The sequence below is a fragment of the Ostrea edulis genome, chromosome 2 (genome assembly GCF_947568905.1).
Source record: "Ostrea edulis chromosome 2, xbOstEdul1.1, whole genome shotgun sequence".
Lineage (NCBI taxonomy): Eukaryota > Metazoa > Mollusca > Bivalvia > Ostreida > Ostreidae > Ostrea > Ostrea edulis.
The window spans coordinates 10,047,829-10,070,060 of record NC_079165.1 but is presented as its reverse complement, the minus strand read 5'-3'; the positions used below and the strand labels follow the sequence as shown (position 1 = coordinate 10,070,060).

General features: G+C 35.3%; 2 protein-coding genes across 2 annotated transcripts; both read left to right on the top strand.

The window, feature by feature from the left end:
• The first annotated feature begins 158 nt into the window (after window positions 1–158).
• Window positions 159–11,213, top strand: LOC125679210 (neuronal acetylcholine receptor subunit alpha-3-like). Its single transcript, XM_048918245.2, has 6 exons — window positions 159–244; window positions 509–648; window positions 5,510–5,554; window positions 6,654–6,763; window positions 6,957–7,489; window positions 10,592–11,213. The coding sequence occupies exons 1-6, from the start codon at window positions 199–201 to the stop codon at window positions 11,026–11,028; spliced, it is 1,311 nt and encodes a 436-aa protein (XP_048774202.2). The 5' UTR covers window positions 159–198; the 3' UTR covers window positions 11,029–11,213.
• Window positions 11,214–14,695: 3,482 nt separating this feature from the next.
• On the top strand, window positions 14,696–22,082 carry LOC125679213 (neuronal acetylcholine receptor subunit alpha-3-like). Its single transcript, XM_056156060.1, has 5 exons — window positions 14,696–14,820; window positions 16,834–16,878; window positions 18,408–18,520; window positions 19,062–19,594; window positions 19,938–22,082. The coding sequence occupies exons 2-5, from the start codon at window positions 16,852–16,854 to the stop codon at window positions 20,372–20,374; spliced, it is 1,110 nt and encodes a 369-aa protein (XP_056012035.1). The 5' UTR covers window positions 14,696–14,820; window positions 16,834–16,851; the 3' UTR covers window positions 20,375–22,082.
• Window positions 22,083–22,232: the final 150 nt, after the last annotated feature.

Genomic DNA, 22,232 nt, shown 5'->3' with positions numbered 1-22,232 from the left:
GTTCAAGTTCTTTCTTTTAATCAAGTTATAACCTTGTGAAAATCGTGCGCCCCCCCCCCCCCTTCCTTGGTTTGGTGATCATCAATGCTTCCTTTGTTTTCTAATCCTTAATATAGCTAGTCACAATAAGACTCTTACTTTACAATCAGGTACATTTAGACTTACAGCTTCGGAATTTAGACACGTAACAAACTCGGGATGAGGAGTGCTTTGTGCGTTATAGGTATCCTATGCGCTCTGAAAGGTAATACTAATTAAGCAGTGTAAAAAGTGAATGAAATTTATATCATTTAATAGCTACGCCCATTGATGAAGTTTTCCGTCCAATGTTTCGTGTGATACATGCATCAAACAAAGAATTATAAGTTTCAGTTCTTAAATCAACATGTTAAAGTATTTGAAAAGTTTACCCACTATATTTTAATATTTTTCTATTTTCTCTTCCAACATTACTGTTTCAATAATTATTTCTTCATATATGTTGTATGACATCATATGTACTATCCAGGTTTGCTTGGTGCTTTTACGACCACGCATGCTACAAACATACATACTGCTGTGTTGGGAGCCTCTTACAATAATCACGTCAGACCCTCTGACGTAACAAACGTCAGCATCGAATTCGTCCTCTTTTCCCTCAATGATTTGGTAAGAGTTCACTAAAGAAACTGTTTTTGGTCACTACATCTAGATATGTGTGTAATGACTTATAGATAGATAGATAAATAGATAGATAGATAGATATATACATTAGATAGATATCACATTCTTATTACGTATTAAATCTTTTAAAATTCGATTAATGAAATTCTAATAAATATTTAGAAACTGATATGCGAGTGGGAAATTCTTAATATTGATGTTGACATGCAATGCACGAATGCAGGGTTATAAAGCCTTAACCGTGCGTACATTAAATCGAGGATTTTATAAGTAGGTGTAGCCCTCAAGTCTATCCCAACAGTCTTACAGAAAGCTATAACTTATTCTTCTGTATAATCTGTAAAATGTTCTTAGATTTTTGCATAGATATAACAAAAATTATTGACAAACTTCATAATACCACCATTTCCGCTCTTCATGAATATATAAACGACATGCTGAAAACAGTATTTCTCAATCTCTTATTTCTAAGCTATGGGTTTGTCTAAATCTTCAGTAATTTTCAATGTCTTTATTAAAGGCTAAATATAAACACCACAAAAAGAGAAATCATTTTCTGTACATATGCAATTCTATTTTTCATACCGAAAGAGAATTTCTGGAAAAGTGTAGAAACGCTTTTTCATATTGGTTTATAGACAAACAGTATATACATACATTACGTATAAAATATGTAATCTAAATTTTTATCAACACATGTTCTGTAAAGTACACAATAAAACTCCATTCCTAAGTAGCAGCTGATCGCCTTTGACTTTCCTCTTTCACATTTCACTTGAATATTTTTGTATCGATTAAAATTTTACATTCTTTCGAAAAAACAATTTCACAAGTTTCGAGATGTCGCCAACTTTAGGTGATGTTCCACTTTAGCCCAGCTCTTTTTCCACAGTGGAGTTTACTCGGTGCGGGTTCTATGTATATTTTAAGATGGCATCGAGCGCTCCTAGAAGGAACTGACAACCGTCTGATCACGGTTCGTCAGGGCACAACTTTTACTACCAATCATAAATAAAGGAATCCTTCATTGTCAATTACATGTCTTCGACGTTTTCTAATTGTAAATTGAAATTGTGTGATAATAAAGACTATAATATAATTTTATCATTTAAAATGGCGGCACTTCAGCTAGACTATTTCTTTAATAAGACTTCATTGGAGTGTGAAATTAAAATATCTAAAGACACATGATGAATCTATATTTATAAACTACATCATGACTGTAATTGAAAAGTGATCGTAAATTAATAGACTCTATAGGTAACCAACAATAACTTTTAAAACATCAAAGATTTTTTTTATTACAAATTACTTCCAACCACTTAATTACATCCATTGATAACACTCTATTACAATGACCTTTTTTAACATTACAACATTCCTATACAAAATGTAATCAATGCATATGCATGAAATGACAGCTGGATGGATAAGATATATTTGCTGTGAATGGAGAACAATACCACCCTGCTTTTCTGATATATCTTACTTCATTGTGGCAGGCCACTGACAAACAAGTTGATGGTGCAGGGGTTCCATCAGTCTTGTATAAAGTTATCATTTCGCAAATTCTATGGTCGTTATAACGATTCTAGTTTGCCAATACAACCTATCTTTGGATCAAATCTGTTTGACGTGTTTTATACCGATTGTTAGACCGTTCGTGGCACACTGATTTTTACTACGGATAACTCCACTCACTTCATCAAGATATAGTCGACAGGGGATGGTTACTCCTCCTAGGCACCTGATCCCACTTCTGGTGTGTCCAGGGGTCCGTGTTTGTCCAACTCTCTATTTTGTATTCCTTATAGGAGTTATGAGATTGATCACTGCTAGTTATCTTCACCTTTCATATAGAAATTTAGAGAGGATTGATTATTTATTGTTTAAGGTCCCTCTCCAGAATCTTTCACTCATATGAAAACGTCACCTACCATTGAAGGGCTGCAAAATTTAGGCCTATGTGCGACGCTTATTGCTATTGGGGAGGAAGGAATCTTGTCACAACTGCAGTGACACGTGACCTCACTTTTTGTGGTCTTATCCGAAGGACCGCCCCATTTAATCGCCTCATACGACAAGCAAGGAATACTGAGGACCTATTCTAACCTGGATCCCCAAGGAAATTTAGAGAGGAAGAGAGAGATAAGCGTGTACATGATAATGACTTACGACATGAACAATATCATTTGTAAAGGCATATGTTCGAGACAATCTGTTTGTTACTCGATATTGGAGATAAATGATTACATAAATTAATAAAACAGTGAAAAAGCAAAAGTATATCACGCATTAAGACTATACTAATACTTAAATGATAAAATGAAACAGCTAGAGATCGCTCTACATATTTTCTAGTGTTTGGTTTGATGAAGAAAACTCCCAATGTCTATAAAACATGACTTCTCGCTTCTTCAAGATCGGGTAATGATGTGTGATTTTTCATTATAAGCGCATGATAATAAGATCGTGTGAAAGTTAGGTCTTTCGTATACACAATCTCGAACAGGCACTCGACGTTTTAAATATCTATAATTAAACAAGAGATGTTTGTAAAACACATATGCCCCCTATGGTGCAAAATTGAAAAGGGTTATACACACACATCATTTAATTGATAGTAGTATCATCAATTCAAAATATTGAGCAGACAATATCTTCCTATGTCAAAAGTGAATTGACCATGTGACCTAAATATCAATAGGGGTCATCTACTCCTTATGATGTACCAGTGTACCAAGTTTGGTGTCAATCAAGCAAATAATTCTTAAAATATAGGAGACAATATATATTACTATGTCCAGTTCAACAATTGACTTTTGATCTCAAAATCAATATGGATCATCTTCTCCTGAAGATGTACCAGTGTACTAAGTTTGATGTCTGTCAAGCAAAATGGTTATCAAGATATTGAGTGGACAGTATATTACTATGTTCAGTTTGACCTTTGACCATGTGACCTCAAAATCAATAGGGATCATCTTCTCCTGAAAATGTACCAGTGTACCAAGTTTGATGTCTGTCAAGCAAAGGGTTTTCAAGATATTGAACGGACAGTATATTCCTATGTCCAGTTTGACCCTTGACCTTTGACCATGTGACCTCAAAATCAATAGGGGTCATCTTCTCCTGAAGACGTACCAGTGTACCAAGTTTGATGTCTGTCAAGCAAAGGGATCTCAAGATATTGAGCGGACAGTATATTTCCATGTCTAGTTTGACCCTTGACCTTTGATCATGTGACCTCAAAATCGAGTCATCTTCTCCTAAAGATATACCAGTGTACTAAGTTTGATGTCTGTCAAGCAAAGGGTTCTCAAGATATTGAGCGGACATTATATTGTTAAGTCCAGTTTGACCCTTGACCTTTGACTATGTGACCTTAAAGTCAATAGGGGTCATCTTCTCTTACAGATGTACCAGTATACCAAGTTTGATGTCTGTCAAGCAAAGGGTTCTCAAGATATTGAGCTTCTAATCTCCTGTTTGACCCTTAACCTTTGACCATGTGACTTCAAAATCAATAGGGATCATCATCTTCTGAAGATGTACTGGTGTACCAAGTTTGATGTCTGTCAAGCAAAGGGTTCTCTAGAAATTCAATGGTCAGTATATTCCTATTTCCAGTTTGACCCTTGACCTTTGACCATATGACCTCAAAATCAATAGGAGTCATCTACTCCTTAGGATGCACCAGTGTGCTAAGTTTGATGTTTTTCAAGCAAAGGGTTCTCAAGATATTGAGCGGACATTATATTCCTATGTCCAGAGTAGATTGACCCTTGACCTTTGACCTTTTGACCTGAAAACCAATAGGGGTCCTCTTCTACTCATAACCAACCCACATATGAAATATCATTATCATCAAGTGAAAGGTTCTCAAGATATTGAGCGGACAACATGTGGTCTACAGACCGACCGACAGACAGACAGTTGCAAAACAATATGCCCTCTCTTTTTCAAAGGGGGCATAAAAATTGTATTCCTATAAACAAAATATTCACAAGGTATATCACGCCGACATCTTGGTTTTCTTTTTACCAGCTATATCAATTGAAATTTTCGGCGAAAAGTGCAATATAATATGATAATTAAACCCTTACCAGTGGCGTAGCTACACTGTAGCATTGTATGCACGTGCTTACAAATATATTCGTTAATTTTTTATTACATATTATGAAAAATGCCCTCAGCTTACAAATATTTCAAACCTAGCTACGCCAACTCTGTCAAGGTCTTACCTCTCACATCGTCATGGTGGAAGGTCTATCTATCGGTTATAATCCGTTCAATTTATCTGTAACCATTAAATCGCAATCAACATAGCCGAGAAAAAGAATAAGTGTATATATTTCAATTAAGTTCTGCTGTTGAATTTTAATGGGAATTGAAGCTATTTTTCTTTTGGTTAATCACAAATATATACCGAAGTAAATCCCGAGTAGTGGCCGAAAACTGTTTTCGTAGTTTATATAGTGTATTTAGTATCAAGTGATTTTATTTTTTGCAAAAAATAAGATTTAGTTTTCATCGTTTATATAAGTCTCTTATTTCACACTGTTCAGTATACTCCACTTATATTGAAGTCGCATAGATGTTGAATTATACTAGATAAAACTAAATCCCAGTAACATTATTTTTATGGGTTAACTTTGGTTATATTGAACTTTGTATATAACGAACAACCCACGTCGTCAATATATCTGGAGTAAACTGTATTTGTTTATAAACTATACATACATTGTATATGTTGTTGTTGATATATGTAGCTGTTGTTGTTTATATATGTCGCTGTTGTTGTTTATACGAGCTCCGAACTCTACATTTATGTTTTATTTCCAAGGACATAAAGACTCAAGTTATGTCCACCTCCGGATGGATGACAGTCGTAAGTACCGGGATATCATTCTGAAACTTTAAATCCGTGTTAACTTGTTAATTCTCCAGTTCATTCCTGACCCCCAGCTTCAGCTACGCTACAAGAGGCGTTGTAGTGGACAGTAGGCCATACCTAAGCCTTAAGGGAATGCACAATAACCAAATATCGGTTCGTCTTGTTGAAAATCACAGCAAACTAGTGGAGCGGATTCTGGGCAAAATCTATTTTTCCTACTTTAGGAAATGTCGGAGATTAAAGTATAGGTCCATCCAAGAGCTAGGACATTTTATTTTCCGTTGACCAAGTCACGTGAGATCAAATAACAGATCTGACAGTACGAGAAAATTTGAATTACGTCTCATATTTTTCACTGATCATCTTGTCTCTTTGTGAAAAAAATTACTAGAATCGAACATTGAAATACAAACAATTCAAAATCTTATATTTTGATATTCTAGCAAGGCATTGCAGCGAAGGAAGTGTCAGCTACAATTTGTGCTGAATTAGAAACCCTTAATCTGCTAAATCTTGCTTTCGCATTAGCACTGACCATTGTTCAGAAGGGTATACCAGTAACGTATATATCAATTTCCATGATGGGACCAGGGAAAGGATTTTGAAACATTTTAATATTCTAAAGGTGCTTAATTTCTAAATTCATGAAGTATGCCGGCGTGAAGCATCGCAGTTCACTATACCCTCATGCATTTACATTTCCTCTCATTTTTGTTGGAATTCCCAGCCGTTAAAATAGATATACTATATTCAACAAGCTTTAAACGCACATTGCTTTGTATTGACATGGTTTACACTGGAGAAAACTTACATGAACTTACTCGTGCATACTGAACAGTATAACATCTTCTCTAATTAAGACACATCAAAAAGTTAGCACAATAGAACAGACTTTTAGGAAGTTCAAAGTCCGCTTGCACTACTGAGATGGCATGAATTTTTGGATAACAGTATATCATAATTTGGATAACATTATTTGGATAATATTATTTTAAATACAATTATAATTGTCCATCAAATGAATACACTTCATGTCTGCATTTTCAAGACACCACACTCCAGAGTTAGAATAATATGTCCTTATAACTTGTAGACCTGGGAAGATTCTCGCTTGACGTGGACAGCTGCTACATACGGGGACATAGAGTACATCTACACGAAGCAAAACAAGATATGGGGACCCGAACTTATCATCGACAACTCGTACGTTAATAAGCATAAACAAAGTCGAACAACACGAAATAGTCTCTTTTGTGACTGATATATATATCATATTTCAAATATAACATTTCCCGTACACCGACTACTTGTTTGTTTGGTTTAAAGTAATTTCATTTACCATCGCAAAGGTTATACGTGTTCCGTATATACACCTTTGTATGCATTGATTTTGTAGTGTTGCTGGGATGGACCCGATAGGCCATGATGATATATTCTTCAAAGTCAAAAACACAGGCGAGGTGCGTTGGGACCCCCCAGGACTCTACGTCACACATTGCGATATTGACGTCACCTACTATCCCTTCGACTACCAACTCTGTAAGATTGAAGTCACGACTTTCGCCTTCACGACAGAAGTTCTAAACCTGATCAAAGCCAGGGATACAGTGAACACGGAGGATTACAATATTAACGGGGAGTGGATCTTATACTCCTCACGGGTGGAAGAACGATTTTTGGAAGAAAATGGGGAAACATTTCCCCAATTGGAATTTCAGATTGTTTTTAAGCGGCGACCAGGTTACTACCTGACAAACATTGTTTACCCTGTAATACTTATCTCTCTGTTGACGAACTTAGCGTTCCTATTGCCAGCGGATTCCGGGGAGAAGATATCCTACATCTTGACCGTTCTTCTTGCTATGGCAGTGCTATTGACCCTCGTGGGAGACAGTATGCCTACAACGTCAAAACACACCGCAGTAATAGGTAATACCGGGCAGTAATAGGGAATACCGGGCAGTAATAGGGAATACCGGGCATTAATAGGTAATACCGGGCAGTCATAGGGAATACCGGGCAGTAATAGGGAATACCGGGCAGTAATAGGGAATACCGGGCAGTCATAGGGAATACCGGGCAGTCATAGGGAATACCGGGCAGATTTTCTTTTGTCCTCCTTACAAATCAAACTAGAACACAAACACAGGTGTGATTAAATGTTATGCTTTGTCTCACATCCCATATAGAGTTAATGGAAGTTCTGTGGGATAATTATAGGTTTCGGATACACTGTCAAGTTTCTATGATTGCAACAACTGTATTGTATTATCTCTGATTTTGGGCTAACGCATGAAAGTTTTACTCAACATCAAAGACTCTTTTCCCTCCTTTTATAATAAATGAACGTGATGTTTTGTTTTGTTTTTTAATAATTTTTTTTTTACATCTGTTTTGGTTCATTTTATTAGTAGTATTTGTTTAAAGGGGTCAATAATAGTGTCAATTATGCCATGATATTTGCCATATTTACCATTGACTTTGACAACTTGTTTAATGAATACTAAAGGTGATTTTGATACCACCTGTTTACATGGTGTGCCATAAATGAAAAGAAATAGATATATTTTTATTCGCATGAAAGAGCATGCATTATTATGATATATCAGGGATATTTTAGTATTTATATTAATTAGTTACAAAATAACTACAGATCTGCTTTGGAGAAGTATCTGATGATTTAGATTCATATTGTTAACATTTTAATGTAAAAAAAAAAAAAAAAAAAAAAAAAAAGCTCAACTTGTATTTCCTTTTTTGTTAAGTAATTATGTTATTTCATATTATCAAAGAATCGTGTACACAACGCCACAGCAGGGTTGACGTTAAAATGAACTACACTCGCGTGTCAAATTTAAAGTCACAAAATGGCTGAAGTGATAAGTAGAGCTGAAATAACAAGCATTATTCATGGTAATATATCTTTAAATCCAATAAAGGCACTTACCATAATTTTTCAGTACTTTTTAATGCATCCGTTGACTGCAAGAACAGCCCGAAATCGCTTGGGTAGAGACTGATACAATGATTTTATATGTGTTGAGTTAGAGAGGTCCATATTTCGTAGACATTTTCAATCAAGTCTTGTCTATTTTTTATTTGAGAAATCCTATTTTTGAAGTTGTATTTTACTGTTCTCCACACATTCTCGATGATGTTAATACTTGGGGATTGTTGGAGCCAATTCCTAGTGTTGGTGCCATTATCAGTCATCTGCAAGTCTCTTCAGATGTATGCACTGGCGTATTATCTTCCTGGAAAATGTATGGTATGTCCTGTTGATAATTGACAATAACCGGTCAAAGATTTGCATCAAGAATTTCAATGTACTTCCTGGAGTTAATATTCCCTTCTATAGGCGTCAGTGTACGAACAGTACCACAAGTGAAACAGCCTCAAAACATAACACTTAGCTTTGGAGTCTGTTTTTCACTGTAAATGCCAAGACAACGTGGTCTCTATTTTTCCTCGTTTTTTTCCAGACATAAACTTTCCTATTTTGTCTTAGAACATCAGAGAATATCACTCAGGACCAATCAAGAATAACAGTCCAGTGTAAATGAGATCGGCAAAAGATTTGGTTCTTAGGTATATTCTGTTTAGAAATGGAGGTTGTCTTCTTCACAGCTCTCCTGTGATACGCATTTTCATGTAATATCCAATGAACTGTGCGCTTGGATAGAGTCTGTGTTGTATTGTCATTATATAATTTAGAAATATCTGATAATGTTCCTCTGCAGTTGACTTTCACGATATTCAAAAGTCTTCTATCTGACCTTTAACTGGTCTGCCTTTTTCTGCCACATTTTGACTTTCTTGTACTTCCTTTGGGTAAACTTAAATTTTCCTGGCTTTTTATTTTCCTTTTCAAAAAATTGCACTGTAAATCTATTAATTCCTAATATTTTATTTTTATTTTTCCACCACTGTTATCTTCACTTTTAAGTTTTAGGATCAACTTTGTTCATCTGTCAAAACATTTCCCCTGGCACCAATTGCTTTTTTTCTGCAGACGACAACTTTCTATGTAAACAAAGATTTACCTCCTTTTGATCAATCAGTAAGTGACATCTGAATTTATACCATGGTTAAAAAGTTTCGGGTCAAATTATCTCAACATCAGTAATGCTTGGAAATGAAAATTTAAGTGTGTGATACTTGACTTTTGAGTCAGCAATTGTGTGACTCAAAAGTTGCCACGTGAGTGTTCATCAAGTCGCTTAAGATAAATATGATCTTGTTTCTATTAGATAAGAAATAATATGTGAATTATGTGTATGATATGACGTGAATTCAGAAAAAATACAGCATAACCTTGACCTTTATTGCAAAGAGCATAGACTTACAATGTAAATACTGTCAATAAATTTTTTGTGAAGTATACTATGAATACCAGTTATCAACAAAATATGAAATATATGAACTGGATACAATACTTTTTTATCGTTGGTATGTTACATTTCACAAAGAAAATTCGGAATCCTTTCTGAGTGCCATCCAAACGTTAGACTGTTTATTTATAACGTCTCTTCTTACTATAATGGAATTAAACATTGTGATGTCAGTTATCAGCGTCTTTACTCTCTTTACATTTGTATTATTTTGAATTATCGCCCTTTTATGAATCACGTCACCTCTCGTATTGATATCCTAAAAAACGAAGACTTTAGACAGGAAATTGCCCGTGGAGTAATTATTCAGCTCAATAAGCCAGAAAACTTATTAAATCGTTTTCTTCGCAATTGCAATCCCAGTGTATTGTTGGAGACAGTTTGGGTTACTTAAGTCGTACCCTGTCCTACCACTCCTTAAACGTCATGGTGACGTCAATTCTGTTTAGTTTTTTTTTAGGATTTGGGAGAGGAAGTCAAATATCTTTATGCCAGAGTTTTCTTTATGTGCTATATGTTTCAAGATATTGGAAACTGATAGCGTGTTTCAAGATATTGGAAACTGATAGCGAAACTCAGATCATATATTTTATTTTGATAATGTGAATACTGAATAAACATTTTTATTATCTTTGAATAGGTGTATACATATCCATTATACTGCTGATGGCAGCCCTGGGTATAGTAATTACCGTCTTCAATCTTCGCCTGTATCTCCGCGAAGACCAGTCCGAGACACCGAAATGGCTGCAGTGCTTAACATTTACCATGCTTCTCAAACTAAACTGCAAGAGCAAGAAGGTGAAAAACGCAAGCGGCAACGACCAAGTGGTTTCCATGGATGATGATTTAGAACTGCAAGACATCAATGACGGAAGAAAATCCCTGAAACCCATAATGAACCAGCGACCCCAGTCTCCAGATGGACAGGGGGAGGTGGGAGATTTTCCGTTTGAATGCAAAGAAGTGGCAGTTTTCCTGGACTGTTTTTTCTTTTATTTGTTTAATGTTATTACTTTCATAGTAACCATGTCTTTATTTATAACCATGGCTGTATGTGATGTCCCTCCAATCTAAAATAGAAATACCACATCCAAAGTCTCTGACAGTTTGTGGGAAGGAAGGTTGCTGTATTTAAACATTTTAGTTCAAGAGTATTTTTGAGATTATATAGTACTATGAGTGTATTTAATCAAATACAGTCCGTTTTCAATTTATTGTTTGTGCATATATTATGTAAGATAATTAAAAGAAATTTTATAATGCTAGTTATCTCTATTTTATTGCAAAATCACAGAAATACCTGCCCTGTGTCTTATAGAAGAGCATAATTTCAAATTGTAGAACAGTTTTAATATAACATGAAAGCTGAAGATAACAAACAGTGATAAATCTCATAACTCCTATAAGCAATACAAATTAGAGAGTTGGACAAACACGGACCGCTAGACACACCAGAAGAGCGATCAGGTGACTAGGACGAGTAAGCATCCCCTGTCGACCGGTCACACCTTCCGTGAGCCCTATATCTTGATCAAGTAAACGGAGTTATTCGTTGTCAAAATCAGTAGACCAAGTACGGCCTAACAATCGATATGAAACATGTCAGACAGCTTTTGACCAAATTGTACGTTGTATTGGCAAACTAGATCATTATAACGACATTAGAATTCGCGAAATGCTGACTTTGAACGAGACTGTTCAAACCCCTGCTTCATTATCTTGTTTGTCAGTAGCCTGCCTCGATTTAAAAACTGACCATACGCAGAATAAGCTCTTGCGTATCAAATCAGTTGAGAGATATAAACACCATATGCAGGTGATAATGGAATGTTGCTAAATAGATGTGGGAAGTTGACGATGGAGAAGCTGAAATCATCCCCTTTGTCATAACGTAGATTTGTTAGTCTGCCTTTAATATCTACTTTCAATAAAATATCCAAGTATGAGGCAGAAGTGGACGACTCTGTGGTGTCTTTTATTTCGAGCTCGCAGGGATATATCGAATCGACATATGAATGAATGTTATTATTGTTAATACATAAAACGTCGTCGATATATCTAAATGCCGAATTGAAGGACACAGTAAGAGATTTTTCTTCTCTCGTAGACGTTTCTGAATACATTCTGCTTCATATGAATATAAAAACAGGTCAGCTAACAAAGGAGCACAATTCGTATCCATGGGAATTCCAACGGATTGATCACCAAAGACCAACTTCAGAATACTTGTGCGTGGATTCAGAGCAGTATTTAACAAAGAAATTGTTTGGATGACTGATCACAAGATATGAATATTTCCGTTTTCCATTTTGTTGAAGAAGCAACTGTCTATGCTGTCAAAACGTTGATGGTACAGGGGTTTGAACAGTCTCGTTTAAAGTCAGCATTTCGAATATTCTATGATCGTTATAATGATCTAGTTTGCCAATACAGCCTGTGATTGGGTCAAATGCTGTCTGACGTGTTTTATACCGATTGTTATATCGTTCGTGGCACACTGATTTTGACAGCGGATAACTCCGTTTACTTGATCAAGATATAGGGCTCACGGCGGGTGTGACCGGTCGACAGGGGATGTTTACTCCTGATCGCACTTCTGGTGTGTCCAAGATTCCGTGTTTGCCCAACTATCTATTTGGTATTGCTTATGGAATTTATGAGATTGATCACTCTTGGTCATATTAACCTTTCATTCATCCGACCTATTGATTGGGATATTAAATGTGTGTAAAACTGAACCATGGTTTTGAAGAATTTCTTCTTTTGAAATGGCAGTTGGATTACTAAAACTGGAAATAATGCCAAGTTCGTTTAAAATACAGTTGTGATAATGAGCCTTACAAACAAAGACAATGTTGTTACAAGCTTTGCCAACTGGAACCAAACAGTTTTCTCATGTAACCTATCTAATTCTTTTATCACTTCTGGTTTCCTAAACACAGAAGGATATATGGTACGTACTTTTGTTTTAATAGGTATAATGTGGGATTTCATAATTCTCAACAAAAATTTATTCAATGACTAATTTGAGTCTGTAAGAAAACAGTGTTAGAATAATTAACAATGCCATCCGAAAAATATAGATGAATGATATTTGGAATATTTCATCAATATATACACCCCTATACTTCACATCGTCTAATATTTGTAAACGCAACGATACAAATTAAAAATAAAAATGGACTTAACATACAACATTGCCTTGTAACTGTATTGCAATCATGGAAATTGTGTTATTATTTCTGACACGTGCACTTTGCTGTAAATACAGGGATTTATGAATTATTACAACCTCTTAAACAAATGCTCTTTTTAGTAAGGTAAATAGCAGTGAGCTATGTTGACCAATTAGCACGAAATGCTTTTGAAAAGTCTATGAAAAGATAATACTATCCTTATTTCTTCTCACCAAAGACATTTCAAGACATTTGCATGCAGATAAAACAGTTGTTAATAGTCTTTTCCTAAATACTGCTCGTTGTTTTTATTTTTATTTTGTATTCATGAAAGGTGAAGATAACGAACAGTGATCAATCTCATAACTCCTACAAGCAATACAAAATATATAGATGGGCAAATACGGACACTTGGACACACCAGATATTGGATCAGGTGCCATATTCTGCTTACATTGTGAATCGATTGATGATAACTTTTGTCTTAAAAATCATTTTTAAAAAAGACAATGTGAAATTGCTAGTATCATTTACATCACTTTTCTTTATCTCTTGCATAAACTTTCTCAGAAATTAGGATGAATCACCAACTTGAAAACAATATCTAAATTTAAAACATTTCACCTCTCTTGCCTAAGTTCCTCTTGTTTTGCCAACATTATTCACATTTAGGAAGCGTTAAAACATCCGTTGAGGCTTCCTTTTTCCTATTCAATCAGATAAACATCTATCTTGATATCATTTCCTTGAACTAAGGCCTGATTCAACGAATCATACGATAGGTTAAAAAAGTGCTTAAAGTCAACAGTAGATACCACTGTGTGCTATCTAGAGTGCAAAATCATAAGTCTCATGGGGATCCGGGTTAGAATAGCTCCTCATTACCCCTTGTTTGTCGTAAGAGGCGAATAAATGGGGTGGTCATTCGAATGAGATCACAAAATCAAAGGTCCCATGTCGCAGCAGGTGTAGAACGATAAAAATTCCTCCATGCTCAAAGGCTATAAGCGCCGGGCATAGGCCTAAATTTTGCAGCCCTTTGTCTTACATGGTGACATCTCCATATGGGTGAAAAACCATTACGACGAAAAGCACATTTCCATGGGAAACGTCATAAATCTCAATTTTTTACCATTCATTATGATCACTGTTCGTTATCTTCACCTTTCCTCAATAAAACTTTTCTTTCAGCATTATACATGCACATCTAACACAAACTAAAGTTTATTCAGCGTGCAGTCCTAATATAAGAACAGAAGTCTACCATTTCATTCACGCATCCACATGTTTGTCCTTTGACCAGGATATTTAAATTCACTACACTTGTTCTGTTTGAGTGGTAAAAACGACCTTATCCTGACAAATATATCAGATCTAAATATTTTAATTTAAGTGCATGATCACCTTGTGTTTGATTAAATAAACAATGCGACTGAGCTCATTTCACTTGAGTTAGTTTGTGTTGGGTGATACTTTTAATCAAGATATAACTTTCTGAAAATCACGTGACTCCCTTCTTGGTTTGGGATCATCAATACTTCCTTTTTTCTAATCCTTCATAGCTAGTTACAGTAAGACTCTTACTTTACAATCATGTATATTTAGACTTACAGCATCGGGATCTAGATACGCACCAAGCCCGAGATGAGGAATGTATTATGCAGTATAGGTATCCTATGCACTCTGAAAGGTAATACTAATTAAGGAATATAAAATATGAATGAAATATATGTCAATATCCTTGAGTATTTCAAAATGTTACCCACTTCGATTTAATATTCGAATTCGTTCTCTTTTCCCTCAATGCTCTGGTAAGTTTACTCTTTACATTACATGTATGTGTGTAATGAATTATGAAAGGTGAAGATAACGAACAGTGACCAATCTCATAACTCCTTAAGCAATACAAAATAGAGAGTTGGGCAAACACGGATCCCTGGACACACCAGAGGTGGGATCATATGACTAGGAGGAGTAAGCATCCCCTGTCGACCGGTCACACCGTTATCTTCACCTTTCACTAAAGAAAAAATAATCCCCCCATGCATTAACATTATTTATATGGGTCAATTTCGGTTATATTGAACTTTGTACATAATGAACAACTCGGGTCATTCTCCTGAATTTCAATATATCCGGAGTACACTGTATTTATCTATAGATTAATTGATTGATTGAATGTTGTTTAACGTCCCTCTCGAGAATATTTAACTCATATGGAGACATCATCACTGCCGGTGAAGGGCTGCAAAATTTAGGCGTATGCCACTCGCTTTTGGCCTTTGAGCAGGGAGGATTCTTTATCGTGTCACACCTGCTGTGACACGGACCTCAGTTTTTGGAGTCTCACCCGAAGGACCGCCCCATTTAGTCGCCTTCTACAAGCAAAGGGTACTGAGGACCTATTCTAACCCGGATCCCCACGGGAAATTTATCTATAGACTATACATATATGTTGGTACTGTTTATATATGTTGTTATTGTTATTTACATATGTTGTTGTCTATATATGTTGTTGTTGTGTATATATGTTGTTGCTTATATATGTTTTGTATATATGTTATTGTTTATATATGTTGTTGTTGTTTATATATGTTGTTGTTGTTTATATATGTTGTTGCTTACATTTGTTGTTATTGTTGTTTATATATGTTCTTGCTGTTTATACATATTGTTGTTGTTTATATATGTTGCTATTGTTGTTGTTTATGTATGTTATTGTTGTTTATATATGTTGTCGTTGTTTATATATGTTATTGTTGTTTATATATGTTGTTTTTGTTTATATATGTTGTTGTTGTTTACATATGTTGTTGTTTACATATGTTGTTGTTGTTTATATTTGTTGTTTATGTATGTTCTTGCTGTTTATACATATTGTTGTTGTTGTTGTTTATATATGTTATTGTTGTTGTTTATGTAAAACTTATAGGTACCAATTTTGATGCACCAGATGCGCATTTCGACAAATAATGTCTCTTCAGTGATGCTCAACCGAAATCTTTCAAATCTGAAATAACTATGAAGTTTTAAATCTAAATATAGCCAAAAACAGCGTGCCAAACAAGTGGAGCCAAATTCGTCCAAGGATAAGAGCTATGCATGAGGGAGATAATCCTTAATTTTGAAATGAATTTCTAAATTTTATAACAGCAATTAAATACACATCCCTATTTTCAAGCTAGTAACGAAGTACTTAGCTACTGGGCTGTAGAGACCCTCGGGGACTAACAGTCCACTAGCAGAGGCCTCGACCCAGGGGTCATAATGTAAAACTTATACGGTACCAATTTTGATGCACCAGATGCGCATTGCGACAAATAATGTCTCTTCAGTGATGCTCAACTGAAATGTTTGAAATCCGAAATAACTATGAAGTTTTAGATCTAAATATAGCCAAAAACAGCGTGCCAAAAAAGTGGAGCCAAATTCGTCCAAGGATAAGAGCTATGCATGAGGGAGATAATCCTTAATTTTGAAATGAATTTCTAAATTTTATATGTTATTGTTGTTTATATATGTTGTCGTTGTTTATATATGTTCTTGCTGTTTATACATATTGTTGTTGTTTATATATGTTATTGTTGTTTATATATGTTATTGTTGTTTATATATGTTGTTATTGTTTATATATGTTGTTGTTGTTTACATATGTTGTTGTTTATATCTGTTCCGTACTCTATATTTGTATTTTATTTCCAAGGACATAAAGACTCAAGTTATGTCCACTTCCGGATGGATGACAGTCGTAAGTACCGAGATATCATACTAAAACTCTAAGTCCTTGTTAACTTGTTAATAGTCTGGGGCATGCTTGACACACTTTCCGCTGCGCTACATCAGATGGAATACCGGAAAGTGGGTTTGGCATGCTGCAGACTATCTCATTAATCAAGGATCTGTCCGCTTTAATAAAAATCACAACAAACTGGCAGAATGAATTGGTGCAAATCGTGTTTTGTCGGACTTCAGGGAAATGTTGTCAGAGATTAAGATATGTGTCTATCTGTGAGAGCTCGAACTGTTTAATTTTTGCTTATCTCCTCGTGAAAAGCTACCAGAATCGAAGATTCAAATCTAATCAATCCGAAATCTTCAGCCAGGCAATTACAATGAAGTGTTAGCTACAATTTGCAATGAACCGCCTACTGAATGAGAACATTGACCATTGCTCAGAATGAATTATCTTGTGATATATCGGTAGTGTATATAACAATTTCGATCAACGGACAAAGGGAGGGGATTCCTTAAAAAAATATTAATATTATCAAATTAGTTGATTCAATTAATTAAGAAATAAATTTCATTTTTAAAAAGTATACCGATGTGAAACGTTGCAGATCATACCCTCAAGTATTTTCAAAAATAAAATTTATTTGCATTCTACTTTCATTTATGTCACACTCCCCGGCCGTTACAGTAGACGAACTATATATATATCAGGATTTAAAGCCGCAGTGTTTACTTCTGTAACGCGTTCATGGGGAAAAGGTTATCATAACAATTTGATTAAGATATTTAAAAGCAAAAACATTCTAAATGTTTATATTCTACGTTAAAATGGACATACTATACTTATAAAGATTTATCAAGAGGGGATTCTTACTCCTCCTAGGCACCTGGTCTCACCTCTGGTATATCCAGAGGTCCGTGTCTTCCAAACTCTCTATTTTGTATTGCTTATAGGAGTTATGAGATTGGTCACTTTTCGTTATCTTCACTTTTCATTATCCTCGCTTTTCGTTATCTTCACTTTTCATTATCTTCACTTTTTGTTATTTTCACTTTTCATTATCTTCACTTTTCGTTATTTTCACTCTTCATACATACATTTGTTACTATTGCAGAGCGTTCATTGGCAAATTGATATCAAAACAATTCAATTGTTAAGATATCAAAAGCAGAAATTATAGAAATGTATATATAATTATGTAAATTAAGATCTAGATCAGATGATTAATCACCTGGTCATTTATCTCACTCTATAGGACATTGAACATAAAACAGCAAACTTTGTATCGGTCTACAGAGGAAAATATTCGGATGAACATGTTCGTGAATAGAGAACGGTATCACTCTTCTTTAATGAAGACATGTTTAAACGTCAGTACAATGGGAAAGACTTTATACAAGATCCCAACTCTATTTTCACTACAGAGATAGGATGAATGTTTGGATAACATTATATTTGTCACTCAAATTCTTACACTTTCATTTTTGGATTTTGAAGTCACCAAACTCCAGATTTAGATTAATGTGAGTCTTTATAAATTGCAGACCTGGGAAGATTCTCGCTTGACGTGGACACCCGCTACATACGGGGACATAGAGTACATCATCTACACGAAGCAAAACAAGATATGGAAACCCGAACTTATCATCGACAACTCGTATGTTAATGAACATAAAGAAAGCATAACAACAAAAATATTTTTACATGACTGATATATTTGATCGATATAATGATCTAGTTTGCCAATACAGCCTATCTTTGGGTCAAATGCTGTCTGGCGTGCTTCATACCAATTGTTAGGCTGTTCTTGGCACACTGATTTTGACTTGGACTATTCTATTTAACTGGTCAAGATATAGGGTACACGGTGGGTGTGACCGGTCGACAGGGGATGCGTACTCCTCCTACACATTTGATCCCACTTCTGGTGTGTCCAGGGGTCCGTGTTTGCCCAACTCTCTATTATGTATTCCTTATAGGATTTATGAGATTGATTACTGTTTGTTATTTTCACCTTTTATATGTTTCATATAACAAATACAACATTTCCTGTACAGTAATTACTTGCTTGTTGGGTTTCTTAAAAATCAAATTCTCAAATTATTACAATATGGATAATGAAAGTCATTTCATTTACGATTGCAAAGGTTAATAGAACGTGCTCAGTATCTACACCTTTGTACACATTGATTTTGTAGTGTTGCTGGGATGGACCCGATAGGCCATGGGGATATATTCTTCAAAGTCAAACACACTGGCGAGGTGCGTTGGGACCCCCCAGGACTCTACGTCACACACTGCGATATTGACGTTACCTACTATCCCTTCGATTACCAAATGTGTCAGATCGAAGTCACGAGTTTTGCCTTCACGACAGAAGTTCTAAACCTGATCAAAACCAGGGATACAGTGAACACGGAGGATTACAATATGAACGGGGAGTGGATCTTATACACCTCACGGGTGGAAGAACATGTTTTGGAAGAAAACGGGGAAAAGTTTCCAAAATTGGAATTTCAGATTGTTTTTAAGCGGCGACCAGGTCACTACCTGACTAACATTGTTTACCCTGTAATACTGATCTCTCTGTTGACAAACTTAACGTTCCTAGTGCCAGCGGAGTCCGGGGAGAAGATATCCTACATCTTGACCGTTCTTCTTGCTATGGCAGTGCTATTGACCCTCGTGGGAGACAGTATGCCTACAACGTCAAAACACACCGCAGCCATAGGTAATGTCACGCAGCCATAGGTAATGTCCCGCAGATTTTCTTTTGTCCTCCTTAGAATTAAACTAGAATACATCTACAGGTTTTCAAGAGTCAAATGTTGCCGTTGTGCTTGGCTCACATCCCATTCAGAGTTAATGGACATTATGTAGGGTAATTAGGTTTCGGATACAAGTTTCGAAGATTGCAACAACTATATTCTATTATCCATGATTTTGGGTTAATCCATGAAAATTGAGCTCAGGATCAATAATGGTGCTATGGGTAACTTTGGCATCATGGACGTAGTATATATTTTACTTTGATAACATGTATACTGAATAAAGATTGTGGTTCTATTAAATAGGTGTATACATATCCATTATACTACTGTTGGCAGCCATGAGTATAGTGATTACGGTCTTAAATCTTCGCCTGTATATCCGCGAAGACCAGTCGGACACACCGAAATGGCTCCAGTGGTTAATATTTACCATGCTTCTCAAGCTAAACTGCAAGAGCAAGAAAGTGGAAGATGAAAGTTCTAACGACCAAGTGGTTTCCGTGGATGATGATTTAGAATCACAATACGCCAATTACGTACACAAATCCCTGAAACCTGTAAGGAACCAACGCCCTCAGTCTCAACACGTGCTGGGGAAGATGGGAGATTTTCCGTTTGAATGCAAGGAAGTGGCAGTTTTTCTGGACTTTGTCTTCTTTTATTTGTTCAATATCCTCACGTTCATTGTAACCGTGTCTTTATTTATAATCATAGCTGTATGTGATGTCCCTCCAATCTAAATTAGAAGTACCATATTCAAAGACCCTGGCAGTTTGTGGGAAGGAAGGTTGCTATATTCAAACGGTTAACATTTTAGCACACGAATAATTGTGATAGTATATAGTACAATGGGTGCATCTAATAAAATGATAATCATTTTTAATCTAGCGTTCTTTACGCACTGATTTTGACTGCGGATTATTCCGTTAAACCTACTCGAGAACTAGGGCTCAAGGCGGGTGTAACCGGTCGACAAGGAGTGTTTACTCCTCCTATGCACCTGATTCCACCTTTGGTCCAGGAACCCTTGATTGCTCAACTCTTACCTTTGTATTCGTTATAGGAGTTATGGGATCTTCACCTTTTCATGACATATTAATGGTATGAAGAACACAAAACAAGTGAAATTTTAATTCCAAAAATACTTCTGAGTGTGAGTAGACCCGTGGTTGATATTGTCAGGTTCGAAATGGATTTTACAGTTTGGGACAGAGAATACATATGGGTTTTTTTTTTTTCGTTTACAAATCCTGGCAAAATGTATTTTCATTTGTATTCTTTACCTGCATTCAACATGAATTATGGGATTTTCTGTAACTACTCTAGTACTGGCCCAATAAAGGCAATAACCTGTTTTAACTCTTTGTTTTCCAATGTGTGTTTTGTGACGTCAGTTATATCTTCCTAATAAATCTTATTGGGCGTGATATTGCAGGATAAACAAAATGCATCGTGATCAAAAATATGAAATTAATATGCATAGCCAAGTCACGCCTTTATCACGATTTCTCACCTTTACCAAATATTACAGATATTTTAAGACATTGTCCATTTATTTCATATTTATGTATATTGAAGATTCATGTGTCATTCAGGATGTATTATCTCGTGAAATGAAGTAGATTGGGGTGAATTACATATTTTGATGTTAATTAGACTTGAATTACGTAGCTTTTGACTTTACAACATGCCGTTTTTGTCTGTAATATTTTCTATTTATTTCGGAAGACATTTAAAATTGTGTAAAGTGAATATTTCGATGTTAACATATTTACCTTCCACTGTTCTATGCAATTCCTTATATCCACCATTTTTGCCAGCCTTCTCAACCTTTGTTTGTTGTCTGCAATTTCATTGGCTAAGTAACCTAATGCTGTTTATTTTTAGTATCTTATTGGTTTGTCAGTCCTATATAAATCGTGAGACTCTCTCTCTCTCTCTCTCTCTCTCTCTCTCTCTCGTAAGATCAAGAACTTAGGTTTGTGCTTTTCAAACAACTGTGTCTTCGATTTTCGTCTTTACGTAAAGTTGGTTTTGTCAAGATACAGTATGTAAAATTAACGTAGAGTTCCAATACTACAAAATGTAGATATCTTAATAGAGTCGAGATTTACTTTGGTTCAGGGTAGAATTAGATATCCCTTTACTTATTATTTTTCAATGTCCTAACTTTAGATTTGTTTATTATTTTTCAATGTCCTAACTTTAGATTTGTTTATTATTTTTCTGTGTCCTAACTTTAGATTTGTTTATTATTTTTCAGTGTCCTAACTTTAGATTTTCTTATTATTTCGGTACACGTTTTTCGTAATTGTGATCTTTTATTTCGGGTGCATTTTACACTCCTCTCATATTATATTCATTCATTCTCATTGGAAAACTTATTTGTTACCGTATCAAATATTCTTAAACCATATTGACTTATGCTATAATAAATGTGTAAGCTTTGCAGATCTTTTCATTTCAAACAAGGCGTTGAACATAATTCTAGAAATCACAATCGAATCTGGACACAACACGGACACTGTACTTTATAATTCATGTAGCACAAGTCCTTCTGATCCCAAGTACTACTGACAGCGAGTTCGTTTTATCAGA

Excerpts from the sequence above, each read along its gene's own strand:
- LOC125679213 (XM_056156060.1), top strand. The coding sequence starts at position 16,852 with ATGTCCACTTCCGGATGGATGACAGTC. Across the intron at positions 16,879-18,407 it reads CTTCCGGATGGATGACAGTC|ACCTGGGAAGATTCTCGCTT; the intron begins GTAAGTACCGAG and ends TATAAATTGCAG. Across the intron at positions 19,595-19,937 it reads AAAACACACCGCAGCCATAG|GTGTATACATATCCATTATA; the intron begins GTAATGTCACGC and ends TCTATTAAATAG.
- LOC125679210 (XM_048918245.2), top strand. The coding sequence starts at position 199 with ATGAGGAGTGCTTTGTGCGTTATAGGTATCCTATGCGCTCTGAAAG. Across the intron at positions 245-508 it reads TATCCTATGCGCTCTGAAAG|GTTTGCTTGGTGCTTTTACG; the intron begins GTAATACTAATT and ends TGTACTATCCAG. Across the intron at positions 5,555-6,653 it reads CCTCCGGATGGATGACAGTC|ACCTGGGAAGATTCTCGCTT; the intron begins GTAAGTACCGGG and ends TATAACTTGTAG.